The following is a 26,843-nucleotide window of genomic DNA, read 5'->3' on the forward strand; positions in this document are numbered from 1 at the left end:
AGCAGTTTTGACAAAGGTAGGGAACAAGACTACAGTGCTAAATAAAATTTTAAAACTTTTCTAGGAAAGCACAGGAATCTTTGCTAGAAAAAATAGGCTACTGTGTGATTTATTGGTTGGCTTTATTATCTGGGTGGGATTTTTAAAAAGTGCTTATCATTGACCTAAATGTACCCCAATGACTTCATTAGGAGCAGAGGTAGGCTTTGGCTTTTAATAAACTTACCCTGGGTTCAAGTTTAAATTAATTTTTCTCTTCAGATAGTCACACATAACAACTGCAGGCTCACCCATGATCCTAGTTGCAAAAGTAATGGCCAACTATTCTTGTCTAGCTTACTTAATTATCTCATAGACTCATAGACTTCAAGGTCAAAAGGGACCATTATGATCATCTAGTCTGACCTCCTGCACAAAGCAGGCCACAGAATCCTACCCATCCACTTCTATAACAAACCCCTAACCTATGTCTGAGTTGCTGAAGTCTTCAAATTGTGGTTTGAAGACCTCAAGCTGCAGAGAATCCTCCAGCTAGTGACCCATGCCCCACGCTGAAGAGGAAAGCGAAAAACCTCCAGGGCCTCTGCCAATCTGCCCCAGAGGAAAACTTCTTCCCAACCCCAAATATGGCGATCAGCTAAACCTTGACTATGTGGGCAAGACTCACCAGCCAGCACCCAGGAAAGAATTCTCTGCAGTAACTCAGATCCCATCCCATCACAGACCACAGGGCATACTTACATGCTGATAATCAAAGAACAATTGCCAAAATTAATTGCCAAAATTAGGCTATCCCATCGTACCATCCCTTCCATAAACTTATCAAGCTTAGTCTTAAAGCCAGATATGTCTTTGCCCCCACTACTCCCCTTGAAAGGCTGTTCCAGAACTTCACTCCTCTAATGGTTAGAAACCTTCATCTAATTTCGAGTCTAAACTTCCTAGTGTCCAGTTTATACCCATTTGTTCTTGTGTCCACATTGGTACTAAGCTTAAATAATTCCTCTCCCTCCCTAATATTAATCCCTCTGATATATTTATAAAGAGCAAACATATCCCCCCATAACCTTCTTTTGGTTAGGCTAAACAAGCCAAGCTCTTTGAGTCTCCTTTCATAGGACAGGTTTTCCATTCCTCGGATCATCCTAGTAGCCCGTCTCTGAACTTGTTCCAGTTTGAATTCATCCTTCTTAAACATGGGAGACCAGAACTGCACACAGTATTCCAGATGAGTTCTCACCAGTGCCTTATATAACGGTACTAACACCTCCTTACCTTTGCTGGAAATACCTCGCCTGATGCATCCTAAAACTGCATTAGCTTTTTAAAGGCCATATCACATTGGCGGCTCATAGTCATTCTCTGATCAACCAATACTCCAAGGTCCTTCTCCTCCTCTGTTACTTCCAACTGATGTGTTCCCAATTTATAACTAAAATTCTTACTATTAATCCCTAAATGCATGACCTTGCACTTTTCACTATTAAATTTCATCCTATTACTATTACTCCAGTTTATAAGGTCATCCAGATCTTCCTGTATGATATCCCGGTCCTTCTCTGTGTTAGCAATACCTCCCAGCTTTGTGTCATCTGCAAACTTTATTAGCACATTCCCGCTTTTTGTGCCAAGGTCAGTAATAAAAAGGTTAAATAAGATTGGTCCCCAAACTGATCCCTGAGAAACTCCACTAGTAACCTCCTTCCAGCCTGACAGTTCACCCTTCAGTACGACCTGCTGTAGTCTCCCCTTTAACCAGTTCCTTATCCACCTTTCAATTTTCATATTGATCCCCATCTTTTCCAATTTAACTAATAATTCCCCATGTGGAACCGTGTCAAATGCCTTATGAAATCAAGGTAAATTAGATCATCTGCATTTCCTTTGTCTAAATAATCTGTTACTTTCTCAAAGAAGAAGATCAGGTTGGTTTGGCACGATCTACCTTTTCTAAAACCATGTTGTAATTTGTCCCAATTACCATTGACCTCAATGTCCTTAACTACTTTCTCCTTCAAAATTTTTTCCAAGACCTTACATACTACAGCTGTCAAACTAACAGGCCTATAGTTACTCGGATCACTTTTTTCCCCTTTCTTAAAAATAGGAACTATGTTAGCAATTCTCCAGTCGTACGGTACAACCCCCGAGTTTACCGATTCATTAAAAATTCTTGCTAATGGGCTTGCAATTTCATGTGCCAGTTCCTTTAATATTTTTGGGTGAAGATTATCTGGGCCCTCTGATTTTGTCCCATTAAGCTGTTCAAGTTTGGCTTCTACCTTAGATGTGGTAATATCTACCTCCATATCCTCATTCCCTTTTGTCATCCTTCCATTATCCCTAAGCTCCTCATTAGCCTCATTAAAGACTGAGGCAAAGTATTTATTTAGATATTGGGCCATGCCTAGGTTATCCTTAACCTCCATTCCATCCTCAGTGTTTAGCGGTCCCACTTCTTCTTTCTTTGTTTTCTTCCCATTTATATGGCCATAGAACCTTTTACTATTGGTTTTAATTCCCTTTGCAAGGTCCAACTCTACATAGCTTTTAGCCTTTCTCACTTTATCCCTACATGTTCTGACCTCACTAAGGTAGCTTTCCTTGCTAATCCCGCCCATCTTCCACTCCTTGTAGGCTTTCTGCTTTTTCTTAATCACCTCTCTGAGATGCTTGCTTATCCAGCTTGGTCTGCAACTCCTGCCTATGGTTTTTTTCCCCTTTCTTGGGATGCATGCTTCTGATACTTTCTGCAGCTTCGACTTAAAGTAATTCATGGCCTCCTCCGCCTTTAGATCCACAAATTCTTCAGTCCAATCCACTTCCCTAACTAATTTCCTTAATTCTTTAAAGTTAGCCCTTGAGAAGTCAAAAACCCTAGTCCCAGATCTATTTTTGTTTATCCTTCCATCTAGTTTGAACTGAATTAGCTCATGATCACTCGAACCAAGGTTGTCCCCTACGACCATTTCTTCTATGAGGTCCTCACTACTCACCAAACCCAAATCTAAAATGGCATCCCCTCTTGTTGGTTCTTCAACTACTTGGTGAAGAAATCCATCTGCGATCACATCCAGAAAAATCTGAGCCCTATTATTCTTATTAGCACTTGTCCTACAGTCTATATCTGGGAAGTTAAAGTCTCCCATGATCACACAATTCCCATTAGTGTTTACTTCATTAAAAACATTAAAGAGGTCTCTAGCCATATCTAAATCAGATCCAGGCAGTCTGCAGCACACCCCAAGCACTATCTCAGGGGAGGCTCTGGTAGCTTTCTTTCCCAGTGCGATTTTTGCCCAGATAGACTCTGTCTTATCCATTCCATCACTTCTTATTTCTTTACCGTTAACCTCATCATTGATATACAATGCTACTCCACCACCTTTGCCTTTATTTCTGTCTTTCCTAAACAGCACATAGCCTTCAATACCTGTACTCCAGTCATGACTACTATTCTACCATGTTTCTGTTACCCCTATAATATCCAGTTTCACTTCTTGCACCAGTAGCTCTAGTTCCTCCATTTTGTTACCTAGGCTCCTCGCATTAATGTACAGACATCTTAATTTTTGCCATTTGGCTTCACTGACATTCTTTACCCGGTTAGGCACAGACATTCTACCACCAGCATCACCTATTAGACTGGTATCTACACTACTCTTCCTCCTTATGTCAATTCTTCTGTCCAGGGCTGTATCCTCTCTTACTTTGTTTTCTTCCCTCTCAAGGTTAAATTTCGGCGTGGAGATTACCTGGACATCTCCCAACCATCTCCCCCAAATTCCTAGTTTAAAGCTCTCTTAATCAGTTGGGTGAGCCTCCATCCTAGAAGTCTATTTCCCTCCTTACTCAGGTGAAGTCCATCCCGAGCGAACAGTTTTCTGTCCATAAATGCTTCCCAGTGGCCGTACATCCCAAAGCCCTCCTTATAGCACCACTGCCTGAGCCATCTGTTGATCGCCATAATCTTGTCACACCTTTGTTGCCCTTCTCTAGGAACCGGCAGAATCCCACCGAAGATCACCTGAGCCTCGATTTCCTTAAGCATCTTCCCTAGTCTGGCATAGTCTCCCTTGATACGTTTCAGCGAGAATCTAGCCGTCTCATTCGTTCCCAAATGAAGGACAATCAACGGATTCTTCCCCGCTCCCGTTAGGATCCTTTTCAGCCTAAGGTCCACATCCCGTATCTTAGCACCCGGCAGACAGCACACCCTTCTGTTCTCTGGATCAGCTCTAGTTACAGGCCTGTCTATTCTTCTCAGCGATAGGGTTCTGGGGAAGAGTTTGGGAAGCCTATTCTCTGCTGGGTTGAGCACTGACCTGTCCCACACAAAAGATACCATCTCCACTTGAGCTCAAAGTTCACTTTAATATCTGCAAATATTTGTGGAAAAATTTTGTGAGAAATTTGCCCAGCTCAGCTAGTTTCCTTTGCAAGAGCCCACCAAATAATTTCAAATAAACTACAAAACAACCATTACATATGGTTTTAAGCCACATGTAATATACTGGCTAGTATGTATAATCACAACAGTCATCCACCAAAAGGGAACTTCAGAACTGTTCAATTCGAGGATTAAAAGCCCCTCTATAATTGAGAATTTATGCTGTTTCTCCTCAAGCAAGCTAAAAGTTATGCACGTGTTCAAATACCCTGAAGAATCAAGAACTATATGCCAGCAGCCGCAGTTTTATTACTTGCTACTGACCCTACTAAAAGTGAATTGCCAGCATGAAGGTGAAAATCTCTGTAATCTATCACTAATCCTCTGTGCCATCTGGTGTCCTGACACCTCTGTGGTATTGTTATTAACATAAAATGATAATCTGTAATGTATATTATACAGATCTGCATATACAGATTGCCATACCATAACAACAACTGGGCTACATGAATTTTAAAGCTATTTTTCTCTTCAAGAGTAACTCAATCAAAATTATTTTGACTAAAGCATATGTTTTGTCTGTTTCTGACATCATTCTATATGATGGGAGAAGAAAATGCCTGAAAGTTGCTTATTTTAAAGTGTATGACAGCAGTCATTGATAACAACTAGGATAAACTCCTATTGTTTCTTGTGCTGAGATTTTACATTAGTAACTCCAGCAGCTGAATTTTAGTTAGTTAATTTTCATTGTGTTACTCCCCATATTGTGTCAGAATGCTCAAGTTTGTATAAGTTATAAAAAGATGTATGTCACAAAAAAACATGTTATATACATGTCTTCAATAATAATTTCTTCATTGTCTGAAAATTTCCAAGTTACAGCAAAGCTGGCATTTTATGGCATGTACAGCTATAAATCATTTTTAAATCATGTTGATATTACTCAAAACAGATGTGAAAACATATGTTTGCCATGGTTGTAAAAAGTGCTTACTTGTCATACTTAATAAATGCTGAAACTTTTATTTAACTACATTCCTTCCTAACCTTTTCACTGGTAAATATATTTTGCCTTGCTAAAGGCAGTGGCAGTGTTTGAAAAATGAAGCTCACTGTTTATACAAATGATATCTGTAGTATTTACTGAGCAGTTCAACATATATCACCTCTTCTATTACTGCCACACCCATATGTGCTAAAACTATGATCTCATAGAGAGGTGTGAGATGCTGCTCTCAAATACGTTGGTACAAATTACTGTGTAACTTCTAAAATCAGCTAATTTGCAGATGCACAAATTCTGCAGTTCATTTTTCATGTTATGTGGCAATGTGCTGTCTGTGTGCAAGAACCTAACTTTCGGGAATAAAGTTCGTGTTAAGGATGAGATACTCTAAGTGAGGAATAATATTATGACATTTACATAGCACAAGAGAAAGGCCCAGGTTAGAAAGTTTAGGAGCTTTCAAAAGCCAATCATCATGGATCGTGGCTCACTATAGCTAAAGTAAGATAGAAACCTCCACTCAATGGAGATTTCACCAGGAGCTGTAAAATAAACATGGAGGCCAGTCGCAATGCTAGATGTGAATTAAGTGTGGAATTATTTGGATATACAGTATTGCCAACATTCATAATTTTATCCTGAATCATGATATTTAGTATTTTTCATAAAGTCCCAGCTCCTGGAGTCATGGGATTACCGGAGGGTTTTAACTTTTTTTAAAAGACGTTTCTGTACCTCACGGTTTCAGAGAAAAGGTTGAAAATGTGATCCAAGTGCACCATAAATGAAAAGGCAATAAAAATGACCTCTCACCTCTTTTTAAAAAAATGTTATAATTTTTGAGCTAAACTCAGGAATTTTGGGGAGGGCCTGAGTCAAGATTTTTGAATGAGTTGGGTAGACAGTCGTGATCTGGAATTTGTGTTTGCACCAATCTCTAAACAGCAATTTCATCCTAAACATCCTTCAAGCACTTGTGTATGATACATGTGTATATATGTGGCACTTAGTGGATGAAACAAAGCAACACTACATAAAAATGTAGGACAAGAAATGAAGATTGCTATATAAATTGAAACTTCATGGGAAGTTGGCTAGGACATTAGTGTTCATACCCCTGATCACGCAAAAAGTTACAAGGGATATTAAATGACTACAGAAAGTCTGGATTTGAGTTTAAGTTCTTAGAATGAATTTTATATGGGATTTGGGGTTGACTTTTCTGTAGTTCATTAAACTATACAGGATGTGCTCTGCCTTGAGTGACAGACAACAGCCATCAGTCAAATATATGATTTGCATCTTTGAGCCTCATAGGGCAAATTGCATTGTTTCACTGAAAAAAATGACTAAACATGTGGCAAGAAACCATGCATGCTTCAACAAAATTAAAATCGACCACACTTCCAGGTTCAGACTAAAATACTCATCTACGTAATTACTGAAGTAAAGGCAGGTTTCAGACTCGCAGTCGTGTTAGTCTGTATCCGCAAAAAGAACAGGAGTACTTGTGGCACCTTGGAGACTAACAAATTTATTTGAGCATAAGCTTTCATGTGTTAAAGCCCACTTCTTAGAGTTGGTAGGGGAACTCCCACCTTTTCATGTTCTCTGTATGTATATATATCTCCTCACTATATGTTCCAGTCTATGCATCCGATGAAGTGGACTGTAGCCCATGAAAGCTTACGCTCAAATAAATGTGTTAGTCTCTAAGGTACCACAAGTACTCCTGTTCTTTTTGAAGTAAAGGCAGTGTGTTATTTTAAGAGGGAAGGTGTAGTGCAGCGGTTCTCAACAGGGGGCAGTGCGTTCCCTCGTCTCCTGCTACTGCAACGGGTTGAAGCTGCTCCTCAGCTCACAAGCCCCCTTTGCTCACACAGACGGTAAGAGCCACCTGGGCATGGGACCCGGCTCTGTGTTTGGCAGATCCCACAGGGAACAGGGACCATGGGGAGTCCTCCCAGCATACAGCCCCTAGCTACTCTTCTCTCTGCACCCAGAGCTACTCCCCTGCCTGCACACAGCCCCTAACTATTCCCTCCCTGCACCCTGAGCTACCCCTGCCCACACAGCCCCTCGCTACCCCTCCCTGCACCCCTTTTTACCCCCTGCCCACACACAGTCCCTACTTACCCCTCCCTGCACCCTGAGCTACTTCCCTGCCCACACACTGCCTCTAGCTACCCCAGCACCCTAAGCTGTTTTCAAACTTTTTGAGGTGAGCCCCCCAACTTAGAGTTATAAGTTTTGGTTGCGTCCCCTCCCCTACAACCCAGGCGGGCTGGGCGGCCTGCTGAGGTGAGTCAGGGGGTGGAGTGGCGCTCCCTCCCCGGACCTCGCCATGCAGAGCTGGCTTGAGCCCCATTGGCCCACCCAAAATAGAAGTCAAACAACATCTATGCCCAAGGGTTACTACCGCACCCCACCAAGGGTTGCTACCCACCCACACCCACCCGGAGCCCTGAGTCCCTCCTGTCCTGCTGGGCCCTGGAGTTAAAAAGGCTGAGAACCCCTGGTGAAAGTACTATTTAGCTACTGGTGTTGGTTTGTTCAACAATGCTTACACAAATGCAAACTGTTAGGGGAAACAACAGTGAAGGACTTAAGCATAAGGGCCCAGGGGGCATATGAACTCAAGGTATTCCATGAACTCATGACAAGTTCTCAAATGAACTCAATAGGGCCCATCATTGGGTTCCTTAAGGAACAACTGCAATGACTAGAGAAACATCAGAAAATGCGTGAGGAGGAAGAAAGGGCAGTGACCACTAGAGACATAGGTCATTAAGGTAAGAACATGCATTCTCTCCCCCAGGGTAGAAGAGGTCAGAGGTCTAAAGAACCTCTTCTCCCTGCCTGCCCTGACCCAGCACCGCTCTCAGAAGCAGCCCACAGGTCCCTGCATAAGACTGAAAACTGCAGAAGCCTCAACCCTTTGTTGACATTAGCAGCAGGGGGACCTAGTTAACATTTGCCAACAATGTCGCCCCCAACTTGAGCAACTGAGTTGACTGTTATGACTTTTAGCAGAAAACAAACATACTGCCTAAAAAGCATTCACAGAGATTAAATTAATATGCACAAATATTAACACTGAAGGTGCTTCCACACTCACCCTGTAAAGGAAAAGAAACAGTACCAAGGAGCTAACCAAATATTTGTAGAGAATTATTCATAATCAATTAATAAAATTTAAAAGATCTGCCAAATATTTCTCCAAGAATGAAAAAATACAAAGAAATTCAGATCTTATTGTTTATACTTCCTAAGCAGAAATACGGCTAAATTCATTGGATACCTTATTCATTGCAAATTATATGTTCAGCTCTATAAATATAACATGTTATGCCACTGGATATATAGAATGTGGGCAATGCAGGTAAAGTGCACTATTAATTTCCTTGCACATGCAGTATAAAAAACAATAAATGATTCTACCTTTCTCCTTCTGGAGTTTTTTTAGATTGGTCCCAGTATCTTGGTCAATGAGTTCTCCTTCTCTGGTGTTGGTCAGCATAGCTAAAAAAATCAGAGTTCACAGCTCTGTAACACTGCCAGTGGAAAAAATTGCCAAAATACAGAATGAAAATATTAAATGACATTTTTTTCTGCCAATATTCTGGCAATTTTGCATTCTTATATAGCGAGTTCTTAAGTGGTGGGCTATTTTTTGTCATCTACTAAATTCCAAATTTTCAACATTTACAGCAAAGTATTAACATAAACAGCAAAAGCAAATTTGCTTAAGTTGATTACACAAAGACACCAGAACAGAAGAAAAATTACCACTGGGATGAGTGCAATTTCCTATAAAATGCTCAAATTAACTAATTACAAAAGTGCTTCACAGAAATCATTTTGGGGAAAAAACATGTTTAATAGACGAGAGGATTTAAAGAATCAGTAATTATCTATAATGCAGCTAGCTTAAGAAAGAAATACAGACAGATAGATGGTTAGCAAACCAAATTGATGGATGACAACTAAAAGACAATCCTTTTTGATGTTGAGAGAGCAATTCTTTACTTACCACCTGGAAAATCAGTGAAACATGTTAAGTTTATGATTTCAGGATGCTTACTTTCTTTGTTTTTATTTGATTAAAACATTACCTTCTCCACAATTAACTGATTATAGAATTTGAAATCACTCCAGATCAGGAGAATTGCTAAGACCTTTATGTTAATTCTTTAGACAGTGTTTAACTGGAAATACAAAAAGTCAAAACATATTTATATATCCTTCTAAAACCAGCAAAATATGGGCAAACATCACTATTAGACAGAGAAAAATATTTTGGTTCAGCATAAATTTAGGTGTTGCCTCAAAGTTGTTTATTTTTGGCAACAATACCGTAGTTAATAATACCTAACACTGTTGGACCACAGAGGATCGCCAAGTGTATTATTATTAATAATCATTTATATAACAATGGCATCAAAAGGCCACAGTCTGGATCAAGGCCTCATTGTGCTGGGTGCTGTACAAACAGATGAAGAGACATCACCTTCACTGGAGAGCTTTACAAGCATGAATTAATTGTCAATAATATGTAAAATGAGGAAATATTATCCTATTTTGCAAATAAGGAAACTGACATGCACAGGGATTCAGTGATTTGCCCAAGGTCAAACAGCTGTCTGTGGGAGAGCCTGATCTTATGTTTTCCAGAACTGTGTTTCACCTACAAGGCCATCCTTCATCTAAATAATGCACAGACCCTGATGCCTACAGTGAAAATAAAAAAATCTTAATGACAATGGAAAAAAGTGGGGGGGGTTTCCTTTATTATAGTCATGATATCATTTGCTGAGTACAAATGTACATTTAGAAGGATGCCATGAGACGTATATGTTATATCATAGTAGGGGCAATATACTTTGACATTGAGTTGATGTGTGCATGACATGTAGTCATGTGATTGGTCAGGCTTTCCGCAGTAATGAGCAAGTATGAGAAGAACAGGCAGCTTTATATCCTGCATTCTAATGCCTCTCTAATTTTCTGAATGATAAATGACTGCTTCACAGAGTCAATTTTAAAACTAACACTATCAATTTTCCTTTAGTGAAGTATTTTTCACAGCACACTTCTCAAGTCCACAGAATAGTTGTCTGAGTGAGGGAAGGCTGGGAATAATAAAGTACCAACCAATTCTATCTGAGGTGTTGTCAAGTTGGGATGGAGAGCTGGACACACTACTGCTCTGATGTGAAGAAGCATGACTCCCAGGCCTCTGACTATCTTCCAGGGATGGAGCAGGAGAAGGGCTGTCTTGAATCCTCTCCTTAAAACAAAAACCAAAATAATGGCTGTTAAACTGGGCAGTTTGGTTTCATCTACTTTATGTACGCATATTAGAATATTAGAGAGACAAGGTGGGTGAGGAAATATCTTTTATTGGAGAGCTTGTCTCTCTCATCAACAGGAGTTAGTCCAATAAAAGATATTTAAAATAGAAAATCTCCTTTTGAAGGTAAATTAATTCAGCTCCTTTTGAACTTACATTCAAAGACCCAGTACAGTCTTGCATACATATAATATCTGGGCACCATGTAACCACATAGGTATGACACCCTTATCGGCATGACATAGCAGCTACTGTGTGGCTTGCTCACTTTTTTTTTAAGCTATTCAATTACTTGGAGTACTTTTTATTTTGTTACATTTTCATCCATATTAATACAAAAATGCATATTCCTCCTCAGTACATTACTAGTTTTATCTGTATCTATAAATGATACAGAAGAGTCAAATTTCAAATACCAAATCCAGATTAAATTGGCAATTTCAGATTCATATACATACTAATACTAAACAATTGCAAATTCATAAAAACAATCATTGGTCTGCCTGAATAACTTTCATTAGTCCCCAGTAAAGCTGTATCAGCCAGATTTCCAAAGCCATGCATGCAAAAGTGCACAACATTTCAGTGTAAAGATAAAATTTCTCTAAAACTCTAAAAACGTGCTCTAAAACTCACAGGAAGAATCAAATTGCCTTGAATATTGGTGTGCCACATCAGGATTTGGGGTTGACTTTCTGATGCAAATTTGTTGTCACCTAGCCAAAGGGTTCCCAAAATAACCCGCCTCCCCCGCAAAGACCTGCTTTTAATTTTCAAAGGGCTCTAAAATTCACATATATCTGGAGATTGTCCTGAAAATAAAGAGTTATGATAAGACTAATTTAACACTGCACATTCTGATGTTTCAGAGGTTTAAGTTTAATAGATCAGAGGATTTGCCAGCTCTAGGCAATGTTAACTCTGCATTAACATTTTTTAGAAGTAAATATAAGAATGTGCTTGCAAAACCTAACACATGCATGTACACGTTTGCACACAAAACTTCTAAAATGTGGCCCCCAGTTCAACTATACCTGATACTTTGGGTAGAGAAAAAGGAATAAAACAAAAAATGGCAAAATTTTCCTAAATTTTACCCATAATGAAATTCTCCCGCTTTGTCCACCTGTAATAACAACATTGTATGCATTATTATTTTCCTAGAGCTTTCACAGTTATAGCTGTAACACACATTTTCATCAATTGTCCCCTCCCACCTACTCCCACATCCTACAACCAGTGAAAATCCACTAAAAAGCACATATTACAGGTGGAGACTCTACTTTTTCAGGACTTTTTCTCTTTGGCTCCTTCCATGAGGTAGACTGCCTATAACACTTCAGAGGTAGTACTGAAGGGAAAGTCCCTGGCAATATGGTTGCAATGGAACCATGCTATGAAGAAGGTGGATAGGATTACAGAGCTCCTGAATTTGTGGACAGTCCTGGCCTCTGGCAGCTCCCCGATATCCATGTGTTCTGGAAGCTGAGTTCTTTGCCTCTTCTGCGAGAAGGAGAAATTCCCCACCACCCCACAGTAGAATCTGGGGAAGCTCTGAGGATAACTTTTCAGCTTTCCACCCTTTCTGGTCCATTCCCAAAGATATTTCAGTGAAATGGTGTGATCTGGCCCCTTCTGACCATGTGCTAAGAAGCTCAAGAGGGACTGAATTCCCCCCCTTCTCTGCCCCCCGAGGTTGGGGTAGAGAACATGACAAATCAATAAAATGCCTTTAGAAGCAGATCTGTAGATTCTAAAAGTCTCTCCATTGCTAATGATTAACTTAATAGTTTATGTTCATTATCTACTGCTGTAACTCCTTAATACCAGTGGCAGTCTGGTTAGTGTGTTAAAAATATTCTGTTACCCATTAAAACCACATCTCCAAAATACACTCAACTTTATATTTAGCAATACATTGTAGCACGATGCACAGGGAATTAAGGAGCATCTCCTCTTAACAATAATGGGTGGTGTTTGTCTATTCCAGTCACACTACACTGAAAATGTAGCCTTGAATGTCTTTTTAATAGGATAGTTATTATACATTAAATAACAACTAAGCTTCAGAATCATGTAACGGATGCATATCTATTACATAGCTGTTAATTCTCAATGGATATGTTTTCACTAATTATCTGTTATTTAATGAACATATAATAACTAATAAAACCTAAGGAGAGACTTTTAATTGCAGTAGTCTTGGTATGCTAATATAAGATGTTTATTAAGTTTTAATAGATATGAATCTATTATAGAGATGTCAAACCTCAGTAACTTTAAGTTTTGAAAAAAATCAACTGTTTTCAGCAAGTAATATCCAACCATTCCAAATCTTACAGCAAATTAGTACAATGTGAAAGCTATTGGCCCATTGGCTTTCCCCCTCTATGCTCTGAAATGCCCTGCAAAGGAATTGGGAATTAGTGGCTGCTGAGGAGCCTTTATGCCCTGGCTTCCTGTCTTGAAATTCCCTCTATTGTGTCACATTAGAAGGCTTCCATCCACTCCCCTAGAGGTAGCTTTACTAATCAATAAATTGTACACATACAGGCCTGATCTCGTTGGTTCTCTGTGCATGGATCTTCTATTAAATTTGATCAAGTAGCAGCTTCAGAATTGGGACCCAGGTTAACAAAATTGTGACTTTATCTTAAATTGCTTTCTTTTATTTGTCATGGCCTACTTGACATTAGTCACAGTCTTGTGTATCTAAAAGGATCTCTACCGTTGTTTCAACTCAGAATGTTCAAATGATAATTTGCCACAAAAATACGTAATGTACCTATAACAAGCATGTGAACAGCCAAGGAAAGAGTTTGCCAACTGCTCTACAGAAAAGATCTGAACTAACCAAATTATTAGACATTAACACTCAGAAATCACATATATAGCAGTATATACCATCCTTAAATGAAAATTATTTGAGTAATTCAGAAGTTGATGATTTGGAAAAACAGAGGATTCCAGCTCTCTCTGATAACTGCATTTTCTCACTGTCTGGCCATCATCCTTTCCTTAATCATTTCAAATAATCCCAAACCAGGTCAGTTATCCGCTGTTCCATGTATAAGAGCCCCAACCCCCCTTCCTCAAGTCCTTTAAAAGGGACTAGGAAAAGGAGGGGGGTTGGATCCCCACTGTAGAAGATGTAGGAGCCTGAAACTTCCTTTACTGCTTTAATATGGGATGGATTCCTTTACATTCTTTTGCAATCCATTTCATCCGATAACTGTATCCCTTCCATAATGAGTACCTCCACTGGACATCTGCCACAAATTTTGCACATTAAATTGCAACAATATAATCTAACCTCCTACTCCACACCACACAGTCCCACAGATCCTGTGGGGAAGGTGGAAAAAAGTACCCAATCTGGGACTAGGGGAAAACTCGTTCCCAACCCCCAACAAAAAGGGCAACTAGTGTAATTCCCCCAGTGGGTTAGGAGGGAACTTGGTCCTTTTGTTCATGGGTGGGTGGGTGAGTGAGAGCTGTCAGCCCGATACAAGTAAAAGAGGGCGTCCCTAGGGCTGCATGGCATATAAATACCATGCCCTTGCTTCTGGCCAGCAGGAAGGACAGTGCAGTGACCTTCTCCTGACTTTCCCCAACTGCTTCCTGCCCTTCCCTGTAAGCTTTCCCCCTTCTCTCCGCCTGTTGTAAGGAAGCCCATAAAGGGCAGTGCCACTTTTCTTCCAGCTAGTGGGACAAAGAGCCCCCACCCTGCTTCATGAAGGTTGCAGCGCCTACGTTGTCTCCCACTATAAAGCGATCTATTTAAAATCATCTGCCTTAAAACTCATACTATGTTGAATTTACAATGTTCAGATAGAAATAAATGTGTCAAATAATAATGTCATGCTTAATTACACAGTGATTCATTTTATGAAAGAATTTGTTGATTATGTCATCTAACATCTTACTGACTAGTAGAATTAACATATACCGGGAAGATACAGTTTTCTCTGTGGACAACAGAAGAGCTGGAATTTTTTCCACATCATATATACCATAAATGAGAATAGAATATTATCACCTGAGCCTAGATATTGACTGAAAAATGATCTATTTCTAAGTGTTTGTTTGGAAATGTATGAGTTTCTCCTACCATAATGAATAGCACTATGAACAGTTTCTTCTTTGCAAGTAAACAGATCCATTTTTCAGTCCTGTAATCAGTATGCATCTATTTAGCTACTTAACAGCAATGTGCTCTGGTTCATTAGGCAGCTACTGTTGTGTCTCAGCCTAGTTAAAATTTCACAGCAAGTTAATCTATTTTATTACAAATGAGAACACAACTGATAATGTCCTCACTATTTTTTAAACACAGGGTTAACAGTATTTGTAACAAATCAAAGAGGGAATTTAAATGGGAAAATTGCAAATCTAAAATCTTAATATTTTTTACACAATTATGACTTCATTTTATGTCATTTATGAATTTCACTGTCATTTATTTTATTTTTTTCTATTAAAAATAGCCGTAGTTCCACTACAGGCTGCAGTCCAGCCTGCTTCTGCAGTTGTTATATTTATAGTATCAGAAGAACATTACTTCTAAAGTAATGCCATATTTCCTAAGTTCAACTTGTTTTCATATTTTGCAAAATTCATAAACCAGGTTATAATGTACTGAATTAGAGAGATAATTTACAGATTTGGAAATCTGATGAAAGAATTAAAACATGTCTGAAGATCTCATCTATTTATCTATCTGCAATACCTACTTTATATATCTTATCTTTCTCTTCTCTTAACAGAGCTGTACCATAAATTCTCAAAAAAGACTTTTGCAGTATTAAATCCTTTTGAAGGACGATATATTTCTGTCTTACTAAAGGACAGCGTCGTGCTTTGGCTCAGAAAATGTAGCTACTAAGCTTGACATAGTTACTTTTAGTTATGATTTAGGTTAATGGCACTAAAGTCATCAGCTCTTCCAATTTTCAGGGACATTCTTGCTTTCACCTCAGTATCTTTTTTGCATCCCTAGTGAGGTGCTATTCCATACAAGAAATATGAAGCACTAATATAACAGTTACATCCACAATAATTGTATTAGAAGTACATATGAACGACTTACCAATTCTTGACATAACACCTTAACTTTAATTCCTTATTGCTAATATTTTATATGTCAAGAACTTTAGAAGAGCTATGCTGTTGGATTTACCTTTTTATTTTTATTTATTTTCAGTTCCAATGTAGCTGTAATTACTCTTCCAAATGTTAATCTATTAATGAGCTCCTAAAGGATTTAATGGCATTTCACTGCTGACGAGCAGGTTTTGGACATTTGTCTGAATGCTGGATATTTTATTCATACATTTGTCTTGATATTTCATATTTAATTGATGTGCTCCTTCCGTATTCTACAGGGTTCTATAATGGCAAGACAGCTTGGAACTTAACAGACTTTGCTAATGAAAATGGGGGCAGGGAAAACTGTGGTGGGCTGTTGTTGGTTTTAAGTTCCAGATAAATATTTGCCACTAATCTGAAAATAAACTTGGAGCTGCTGAACTTATTGGAAGAATCATAATTCGTAGGTCCTTGAAGAATAACCTTTTTACTTATTTGTGCACTAGCCCCAATCAGAGTTTCTACAGCATTATATTTGCCTTCCTCAAGGCCAGCTTAATCATCATTCAGACTCTCAAAACAGTTCAGGATAAATTCACCCCAAACATCCACAATCACCAAGTAAATGGGCTTTGTATGTCAAACCACATAGAGGGTGAAGTTGCAGAACCCATATACAGGACATAGGACAGCTCAGAAGCTCATTCAGTGGCTGCTATAATAGCATCAGGACTGAAATAGGGGCAACAAATCCTGCAACCACTTCCCCACCCTCAAATGTCTCTTCAGAAGCAGTATACACAATGCAGAGATATGAAGGGGTGGGGCTGGAGAGTCAGCTTGGATGCTCAATAGCTACCCACCTCTTGTACAGATCTGACAGTTTTTCTACTTTGAAGGCCTAACATTGCCTTTACATTCCTGGCTGAATTTCATCCAAAATTAAAATAGGAAATATATAAACACTACTGTTTTAGTTACCAAATAATATAATTGTTATCATTTGATAACAGCTAATATCAGGTATCAAAGGGGTAGCTGTGTTAGTTTGGATCTGTAAAAGCAGCAAAGAGTCCTGTGGCGCCTTATAGACTAATGGACGTTTTGGAGCATGAGCTTTCGTGGGTGAACATTCATCCGACGAAGTGGGTATTCACCCATGAAAGCTCATGCTCCAAAACGTTTGTTAGTCTATAAGGTGCCACAGGATTCTTTGCAGCTAATATCAAGATTCATATTTTTTTCCAATTGGACCTTAATTTAGCATTTTGATTATTTTAGTTTCTATGAAAAATGTTTAATACTTGTTCTAAAGTTTATGGTCCTAAACTAACGCACTATAGATGGAGGTAAAGCATAACGTGCATTTCCACGTTTACAACACAGATAATAATTCTGGCTCAGTCTAAAGCAGAAATCATGTCAGATCAATGTACAGCTGGACCGCACACCAATCCCTCAGAGAGATATCATCTCAGGAGAAACCTCTGGACTTGTGTTCCTTGGGTAAGTAGACACCAGGCTCAAAACTCGGAAGACCTTGATATGGGTGAGGGGAATAGGCAAAGAGATCGGCAGACTCAGTATCTCCCCGGGTCTCCAGAGCTAGAGTTGTGAGGAGTGCAATTCATACAAGAACTGGGGATCATATTTTAAATAAGGAAAAAGAATGACTGAGATGTGGCTGGATGACTGCCAAAGAGTCAGCTGGATCCGACTATCTTCTGCTCCAACTCTTATCTGAAATGAACTCACATACAATATACTTATTCCATGTACAGTGCAGTCATATTTTTAATTGTGTGCACCAAACATTTCAGTAGTAGTCAACTGGTATTTATTTTCCTACTGGATTTAAGAAATCACAAAAAAAAACCCTCTTCTGTGTTTACTAATTTTTAATACCAGATGTTCACTTGCTAATTCCACCGTCTTGTGACTATTTCCTATCAATTCATTAATGCCAGCTGCTCAGCCAAAAAAAAATAAAATCCAAAACACACAGCTAATCAGATGGTATTGGTAAACAGCCAAACAAGAGCTTCCCACTTTGGTGTTTCTTAAATTAGTAATCAGAGGGAAAACTATGGCAACTTTCACCTGTGTATTACAAAGTTGCCATTAAATTTGTTTATCAGTATTGTCAATATGCAAAGGTGTAAAACTGAGTAATAATGGACTGGCTGTTGTGCAGGTGAATCATCATACATATCCTTGTCCTTTGAATTCTACCATGTCCAGTGCTATAACTGAATGAAGAAAGGACACTCCCAGGCCTAATGATGTTACAGCTATATTATAGTTATGTAATAACTATATTAGCTAGTAACTTAATGCTAATGGCTGAGCCAATGCTTAAAGGATCTGAGCCAGAACTAAAGGCTATGTGTTTGGCCTAACAATATTACCATGCTAACTCTGGGGGAAAAAGCAGTTGTGTTTTCAACTTATAATGTCTTCTCCACCTTCAGACTCAACACGAGCATTCATGGTTTCCCCTTTATGGTGGAAACATGCAGTTCCCAATGTTAATAAACAATACATACTTGATGTTGGGAAAAGGCGTATGAGAGATAAAATCATAGTTTAAATGAAATGAGGCTAAATAAGATTATAGACACCTGAGTATGTCCAAACATTGCAGTACCTGCATGGCAAAGGATAAAAAGATATATGCCTGCACATTCTCTGCTTTCTTGCAATGGACTCAGCTGTTCAAATTAGCCACAAAAATAGTTATCTCAAATTACTTTATCTGTTGTGTGATCTTTCCCTGACATTCCAGCAATCATTTCATCTAAAAGTTGGCAACAATGAATTAATTCTATAAGATGGAAAAATAAAAAAATAAATGTGATTAAAAGTTATAATTTTTATAAATTTAGATTTAAAAAGTTGAACTTTATTCTGAAAGTATTTCAAAATGTTGGATGGGCACAGAGAGGAAAAAGTAAACATGTATTAAACCTTAAAAATATATCTGTGTTTTTGTATTTTGGGAAACTGATTTTGAGAATTCTGAGGTTGGGAGATTTTTTTCTCTCTATCAGATAAATACTGTTATAAGAGTTATATAGCACACAGAAAACAGCACCACCCAGTAATGATTGCATAGCTTTTTGCTCATTAGGGAATTTCAAATTTATGTCATACATCCTTTACAACTGCTTTGAGTTAAATTCTCCATGCCGAGTGTCCGCCCGAGGATGAATGAGCAAATAAGTTAGGTTAGGGAGGTGAGAGGGTGGGAGAGAATTTCAGCTCCAATTGTTGAGCCATTTCTGAGAATGAGATTAGGGAAAATATGATGTTTGCCCATGTTAAAAAATTCTTACAAAAGTTTTGCTGAGAAGCAATATTGTCTCTGTGTGTATTGACACAGAGGCAGAAGGATCTATAATCACTGGACCACACCCCCTTCCAGTACCTGGTCTTGAACACAGTAGTCTTGAGTCTCTACAATCCTCGACCATCAGCAAACAGGGAGGGTGGGTTAAAGCAATCGGTAGGGGAGGAGGGGAAGGGGAAAGGATCAGGAGCTGGATGGGTAGGAGAGAGGATAGGGGCAGGAGAAGGATGGTAGCAGAAGAGGGGAGAGGGGCAGGAATGGAGGAGAGGTTGGATGGGGCAGAAGGAGATAGGGAGAGGTTAGGGCAGAGCAGAATGGTCTTTAATCACTAGAGCACACTCCCCTACAGAAATTGGAATTGAACCAATTACTCCTGAGTCAAAACATTCTTTTGCTGTCTTGTAAACAACAGTAAAATCCACTGGTTTTTGTGTCTCCACCCTGCTCTAGTGGCAGGTCCACATATAAGACACCAGATTTCTACTGCCACCAGTTACTGTGTTGGCTGAAACAACATAGGACTGTGCTGAGGATTTAAAGATCCTAGCCCTACTGATGTGGAGTCAATATGATTCCAGATGATGGCATTTTTGTTTTGTCAATATTTAAGTTTTTTAAAACATAGGAAATTACATTAAAACCCCTACATGAAAAGAACATTATGAAGGTTGTAAAGTAAAGCAATCAAAAGCAATCTTCATTCTGCCACTTTGTGTACATGCATTATGATACAGTCTTCAATTACATGATCACAGTACCCTTCTGGCCATAAAAGCCATTAAGCAATTTCTGGATAAGCAGGCTCCTAGTTTACCTAGTGAGGTAGGAGGAAACACAGTTTCTATGAGATATCTATACAGAATTTAGGACCAGATTTCCTCCCCCTGTTCTGGCTTCTTTGTGCTGCATAAGCAGAGGAGCCAGAATCTGGCTGCAGCTGCCCACTGAGAATTGTGGCTCGACTGATGTAAATCCAGAGGAGCTAGATCCCACATCTACCCTAGTGTAAAGTATATGTCAGGGGTCTGCAGGCCACGATTCTGCTCTGCCAAAGTCACAGTTTGAGTATGTTGCTCTGAGACCATAGCGAACTGGAGTTAGTTAGGGCCCAAGGTTGCTTTAACTTACAACAGGGCTAGCAGTGGAGTAGCTGGAGCTTGACAAACAGGAAGCTACAACTGGCTCCATGATGGGCTTCTTCCTAGTTCTCCTGTGCACAGTGGATCTTGGTGCAGAAAAGAACTGGATCCTTACAGTTAATTTTTGTAGCCTATCTGAGCTTGGGTTGTATAAACTGGGGGGCTGAAGGCCTATTCTGATTTGGCGACACCACTGGAGCATCCAGACCTCATCGCTGGATATAGGTGGAGGGCACCCTGCAATCCTGCAGGCCTGATTTCACCCATGGGAATGATTAGGATGAAGACCCTGGTCTGAGTAAAAGTTTCAAAATCTGTTATCAGTAAGGTTTGGAAGTCTTTAACACAGAAATCGAGTTGTATGCTCACTGTGTTGTGGCACTCAATGAGTGGCACTTGGCATCCATTTATATACTGTGCAGGCTCAGCTCCCTTTGCACCCAATATCATTTTAATTGACATGAAAAGATTTAGCCATATTTTGAGCATTCTATTTAATATGTATTCTCAGCATAAACGTTAACGACTCCTCTATGTGTACTGTATGCTGTGAATGCATATTAATAGTCATATGTATTTGCATATTATGGATCCATTGTATAATAAAAACCTTACTGAAAAGTACTTATAGTCTTGATGTAGAACTATGCCATAAAATTCAGAAGAAAAAAAGTATTAGTTTATGTATAAAGGACCTATTCAATTTTATGGTCTAGAGATCTGAAAATAATGTCAATGAATAGAATTTTTTTAAGTTACAGACATGCCAAAACAGTACTGGATCACAGCATACTACTTCATTTATTTTGTACTCTTGTAACTCAACTGAAGAGATAGTTCTGAAAATTTTTAGCCAAGTTTCAGTTGGAGCAAGTTTTTACAGCTGAGTTGTAAATCCCTGAAAGTAGGGGTTTATAATGGAAGACACTGACAGACCCTTAACTATAGCAGCATTAGCAGGTGTCACTGTAATCACATTAGATTATATTTTAGATGGCAAAGAAGGCTTTGTGAGTCTGGCCATTGTGACTGCCTAATTTATAGTGTTCCTGTCAAGAAGAAATCAAATTTCATAGTTATGACATTTCTTTCTGTAGCACTAAATGTTAACTTTGCTGATCATGCATATTTTGGTAGGCCAGTTTATTTCTAAATGGCAGATATGATATAAAAAAGCATGATGACTTCATTCAAATCCCTTTTAAAGCAGCCTATTCACAAACTAATAGGAAATGGGCTAAATAGTATTTTAGATGTCTAATTATGGAATTAGGTAAACAGTATCTTCAATTCAGTTTTACATTTTAAGTAGCCATATCATGTCATAATTATGATATATATAAACACAGGGTCACTCGTATTACATGGATTTTAAGAGTATCAAGCTGGTATGATATAACAACAGAACAATGAATGACCAAAACAATACTTTGCGTGTATATAGTTAATTTAATCTGAGAATCCCATTGTACTTTACAGTCATTCAGGACCAGACTGTTGTGCACGAAGCAAGGACAGAACACAGGGAGTCTTTCATCTTCCCTTGAACACTTACACAAGGGGCAGCCACAGTCTTAGGTATTACATCCCCCACCCCACTGGTGGTAAGGGAAGCTGTGTGCCAACTTCCCCTTCTATAAAATGGGGATAATATTGAGAGATTCCATTCAGGAAGTCAGAAGAAGAGCCAGGAATAAAAATCAGAACCCCTGATTGCCAAAATGGAAGCATTTAATACCTACTTTGTGCAAGTGACAATGACTACACAAGAGGCAAAGCAACAGAGAATTAGGACCTAATAATCATTTAAAATAATATTTTAACACACACACACACACACACACACAAAATGGGAATATAATTACCCCATAATAGTGTTACAATTTCTAAACATTTTTAAAAAATTTTAAAATTGCTAGAGAAACACACACGCTCAAATATTGAAACTGACAAAAAGCCCTTTTTATTTTTTGCACAAATACGAAGGTGATAGAAGCCATTTTTCTGAAATTTTACAAAAAACTTCCACATTGTAGCTACCTGCTCTTCCATATAATCCGTCAGTCTTGATCCTTCACACTCCCATTTCTAATCTCTTTCCTCTGAGAATTTAATCCATGACCGGACTTGCTCTTTCAAAGTGGTTACCAAATTTTCCTAATAGCCTACTTTCAAGAGTCTTTATCAAAAGTCTTTTGAACGTCTAAGTACATTTTATCCATCATTTAAAGAAGCAGGAGTCCTATCTCGTGTTATAGTAATTAAAGTCCTTTTAATGATTTTAGAAACTTTTTCTCAGATACTGAAGTAAGGCTCACTGCAGTAGAATTCCTGGGAACACCTGTAGCACTTTCCTTTAAAATCCATGTTAGTATCTGTTTTTAATAATATTATGTACTTGCATCAGTAGCAGAGCTGCTTTTTCTTTATTTGTTTAGTGATTGTTGTTATTAATATTTATTGATACTGCAGCAGAACCTAGAAACTCCCACCAGGAACCTGGACTCTTTGTGCTAGCTGCTGTAACACATAGCTGCTCACTTACGTTCCCAAGGAATCAGAATAATGCCAATGGGAGTGTGTTTTTTATCCATAAATCATTGTTTCTTACCTTAATAACAGAGGCCCCTGCTCTGGAAAGAGGACTATGCATCTGGGCTGCAGCAGCCATGTTAGCGATAGTATTGAGGTGGTTCATCTGATTCATTGCCATTGCAACCGAAGCAGGAGGTAGGCTGACTGGGAGGAGAGGATGGGGCATCATCATAAATGGCAGATCTATCCCTAAAAGAGATGGTGGGCATGATGGTTTGTTAGTCTCTCATTTCATAATCCAACACTTTAGTTCAAGAGCCTAGCTATCATACTACAGAAAGAGTACTTAGTCTAGGTTGTCATTATTATGAGTTTGAAATTTATATAACTAATACAACATTGCCATTTAAAATAATTAAGAAGTCAGAGACAATGCCTCATGCTAATGGTATTTGCATTCCATAAGAGGACTATATGTACTGCATTAATGAAAGGCAAATCTAGCTGTAAACAAACAGGCAATACTAACAAAACAGGTATGCCACAATCTGCAAGCTCAATGATCCCTTTAATCAGCAATGTAAAAATCCATGGGAAATGCAGAAATTCTTACAATTATAATAAAACAAATCAAGGGGTAAGTTAATTAATATACTGTATATACTCGTTCATTAGCCCATTTGTTTATAAGCCAGCCCACCAAGATGGTTAGGAAAAAATAGCAAAAACTGTATGACCCGTTCATAAGCCGACCCTATATTTCAGGGGTTGGCAAACTTTGGCTCCTGGCCTGTTAGAGTAAGCCGCTAGCAGGCCTGCACATTTTGTTTACCTGGAGCATTCACAAGCACGAAGTCCCTCAGCTCCCAGTGCCCGTGGTTTGCCATTCCCACAGCTCCCATCAGCTGGGAATGGCGAACCGCAGCCACAGGGAGCTGAGGGACTCCATGCCTGCAGACGCTCCAAGTAAACAAAATGACAATGTATTAGATATTCATCCAACTATTCCATAGAGTTTAAAATCATCAAATTTTGGTGTAGACCCGTTTATAAGCCAACCCCCACTCTTTGATGCGTTACTTTTTCAACAAAAATATTTGGCTTATGAATGAGTATATACAGTAGTCTAGTCTGTCATCAGTGTAAACAGTTAACTCTCATTAACATCATTGAGTATTACATATATGCAGCAATTTGAGACCAGATTTTGAGATGTTATTAAATACGATTATACCAGTAAGGACTTAATATAAGATGGTAGCTAACTTTGTGAATTAAGATGTGCAGTGTTCCAGTTTAAGACAAAAAATATTTCCACATAAGGCTAGGGACCTAATCCTCATTTACACTGAAGCCATTTCACACTGCGATGGCAGTATAAAGGGGCCTGGAAAAGGAGTGAATTATATGTACGTTCACATTAAAGCTCTTTGACGCTGCCAGAGTGGTGTAAAGTAGTCCTGGTGTAAATGAGAATCAGATTTCAATACCGTATGTTCCCTTAACACAGGGTACGTCTACACTACGGGATTATTACGATTTTACATAAACCGGTTTTATAAAACAGATTGTATAAAGACGAGTGCACGCGGCCACACTGAGCACATTAATTCGGTGGTGTGCGTCCATGGTCCGAGGCTAGCGTCGATTTCCGGAGCGTTGCACTGTGGGTAGCTATTCCATAGCTATCCCAGAGTTCCCGCAGTCTCCCCCGCCCCTTAGAATTCTGGGTTGAGAGCCCAGTGGCTGATGGGGTAAAAATCATTGTCGCGGGTGGTTCTGGGTAAATGTCGTCACTCATTCCTTCCTCTGGGAAAGCAACGGCAGACAATCATTTCGCGCCCTTTTTCCCTGGATTGCCCTGGCAGACGCCATAGCACGGCAACCATGGAGCCCGTTCAGCGTTGTTTTTTTTTACAGTCACCGTATGTGTACTGGATGCCGCGGACAGAGGTGATACTCCAGCACTACACAGCAGCATTCATTTGCTTTTGCATGATAGCAGAGACGGTTACCAGTCGTTCTGTACCGTCTGCTGCCAGTGTAAATTGGCAATGAGATGACCGTTATCTGTCTTTCTGTACTGTCTGCTGCTATCATGGGTGCCCCTGGCTGAGATCAGCTGGGGGAGCAAAAGCAAAACTGGGAATGATTCCCCGAGTCAATCCCTCCTTTATGGTTTCTAAAAATAGAGTCAGTCCTGCCTAGAATATGGGGCAAGTGTACTAGGGAACCAGTGTATCAGAGAGCACAGCTGCTCTGTGTCAGATCCCGCAGAAATGATGAGCTACATGCCATTCACGGGGGGGTGCCCCTGCAACAACCCCATCCATTGCTTCCCTTCTCCCCCAACGTTCCTGGACTACCGTGGTAGTGTCCCCCCCATTTGTGTGATGAAGTAATAAAGAATGCAGGAATAAGAAACAGTGACTTGTTAGTGAGATAAAATGAGGAGGCGGCAGCCTCCAGGTGCTACGACAGTCCAGGCAGGACATTAAGCAATGCGGAGGAGAGGAGCCCAGCATCCCGCTGCTATGATAGTCCAGGCAGGACAGAATCTTTTCTTTACACAGGAAAGGGAGGGGGCTGATAGAGCTCAGCCCCCAGTTGCTATGATGAGGACGGTTACCAGCCATTCTGTCCCATCTACTGGGAATGACCAGGAATCATTCCTATTTTTACCCAGGCGCCCCCGGCCGACCTCACCTGAGGAAAGCCAGGAGCACTCACGGGCTGATGGTGACGACGGATATCAGTCATATTATACCACCTGCCACCAGGGAGGGGAGAGGAGCAGATACTGCTCTTCACTGCTGCAGCATCGTGTCTACCAGCAGCATTCAGTAGACATAGGGTGACATTGAAAGAAGTCAAGAAACTATTTCTTTCCCTTTTCTTTCACGTGGTGGGGGGAGGGGTACATTGATGAGCTATTCCCTGAACCACGCCGGACAATGTGTTTGAACCTACAGGCATTGGGAGCTCAGCCAAGAATGCAAATACTTTTCGGAGACTGCTGGGGACTGTGGGATAACTGGAGTCCTCAGTACCCCCTCCCTCCCTCCATGAGCGTCCATTTGAGTCTTTGGCTTCCCGTTACACTTGTCACGCAGCACTGTGTAGCCTGTAGATTTTTTTTTCAAATGCTTTGGCATTTCGTCTTCTGTAACGGAGCTCTGATAGAACAGATTTGTTTCCCTATACAGCGATCAGATCCAGTATCTCCCGTACGGTTCATGCTGGAGCTCTTTTTGGATTTGGGACTGCATCACCACCCGCGCTGATCAGAGCTCCACGCTGGGCAAACAGGAAATGAAAATCAAAATTTCGCGGGGCTTTTCCTGTTTCCTGGCCACTGTATTCGAGTTCAGATTGCTGTCCAGAGCGGTCACAGTGGTGCACTGTGGGATACCGCCCGGAGGCCAATACTGTCGATTTGCGCCCACACTAACCCTAATCTGATATGGTAATACCAATTTTAGCGCTACTCCTCTCGTCGGGGAGGAGTACAGAAACCGATTTAAAGAGCCCTTTATATCGATATAAAGGGCCTCGTAGTGTGGACGGGTACAGCGTTAAATCGGTTTAACGCTGCTAAAATCGGTTTAAATGCGTAGTGTAGACCAGGCCACAGTGATTCTCAAACTATTGTACTGGTGACCCCTGTAACATAGCAAGCCTCTGAGTGCGACCTCCCCCATATCAATTAAAAACACTTGTTTATATATATAAGACCATTATAAATGCTGGAAGCAAAGCAGGGTTTGGCTTGGAGGCTGACAGCTCATGACCCCTCATGTAAAACCTTGCGACCCCCTTGTGGGGTCCCGACCCCCTGTTTGAGAACCCCTGCCTTAACATGTATATATATATATATATACTGCACCACTTGTCTTACAATAGATCATATAGTTTTCAGTGATGATCACAACACTTAGGTGGCTCAAACAGACTAAACTACTAAGAAGCCTTTTTAACTG

The 26,843-nt window shown here is 39.8% G+C and overlaps 1 protein-coding gene across 3 annotated transcripts in view; it reads right to left on the minus strand.

Annotated features, from left to right (window-relative positions):
- DACH2 (dachshund family transcription factor 2) overlaps positions 1-26,843 on the minus strand; it is a 536,716-nt gene that overhangs the window by 68,751 nt on the left and 441,122 nt on the right. For all 3 annotated transcript variants that reach the window (XM_030575788.1, XM_030575787.1, XM_030575786.1), the window contains 3 exons: positions 22,940-23,112; positions 10,554-10,689; positions 8,841-8,921 (listed from right to left, as the gene is read on the minus strand). In XM_030575788.1, coding sequence (XP_030431648.1) covers positions 8,841-8,921; positions 10,554-10,689; positions 22,940-23,112 — 390 coding nt within the window. The remainder of the gene's footprint in view (positions 1-8,840; positions 8,922-10,553; positions 10,690-22,939; positions 23,113-26,843) is intronic.

This window comes from Gopherus evgoodei, chromosome 9, assembly GCF_007399415.2.
Source record: "Gopherus evgoodei ecotype Sinaloan lineage chromosome 9, rGopEvg1_v1.p, whole genome shotgun sequence".
Taxonomy (NCBI): Eukaryota; Metazoa; Chordata; order Testudines; family Testudinidae; genus Gopherus; species Gopherus evgoodei.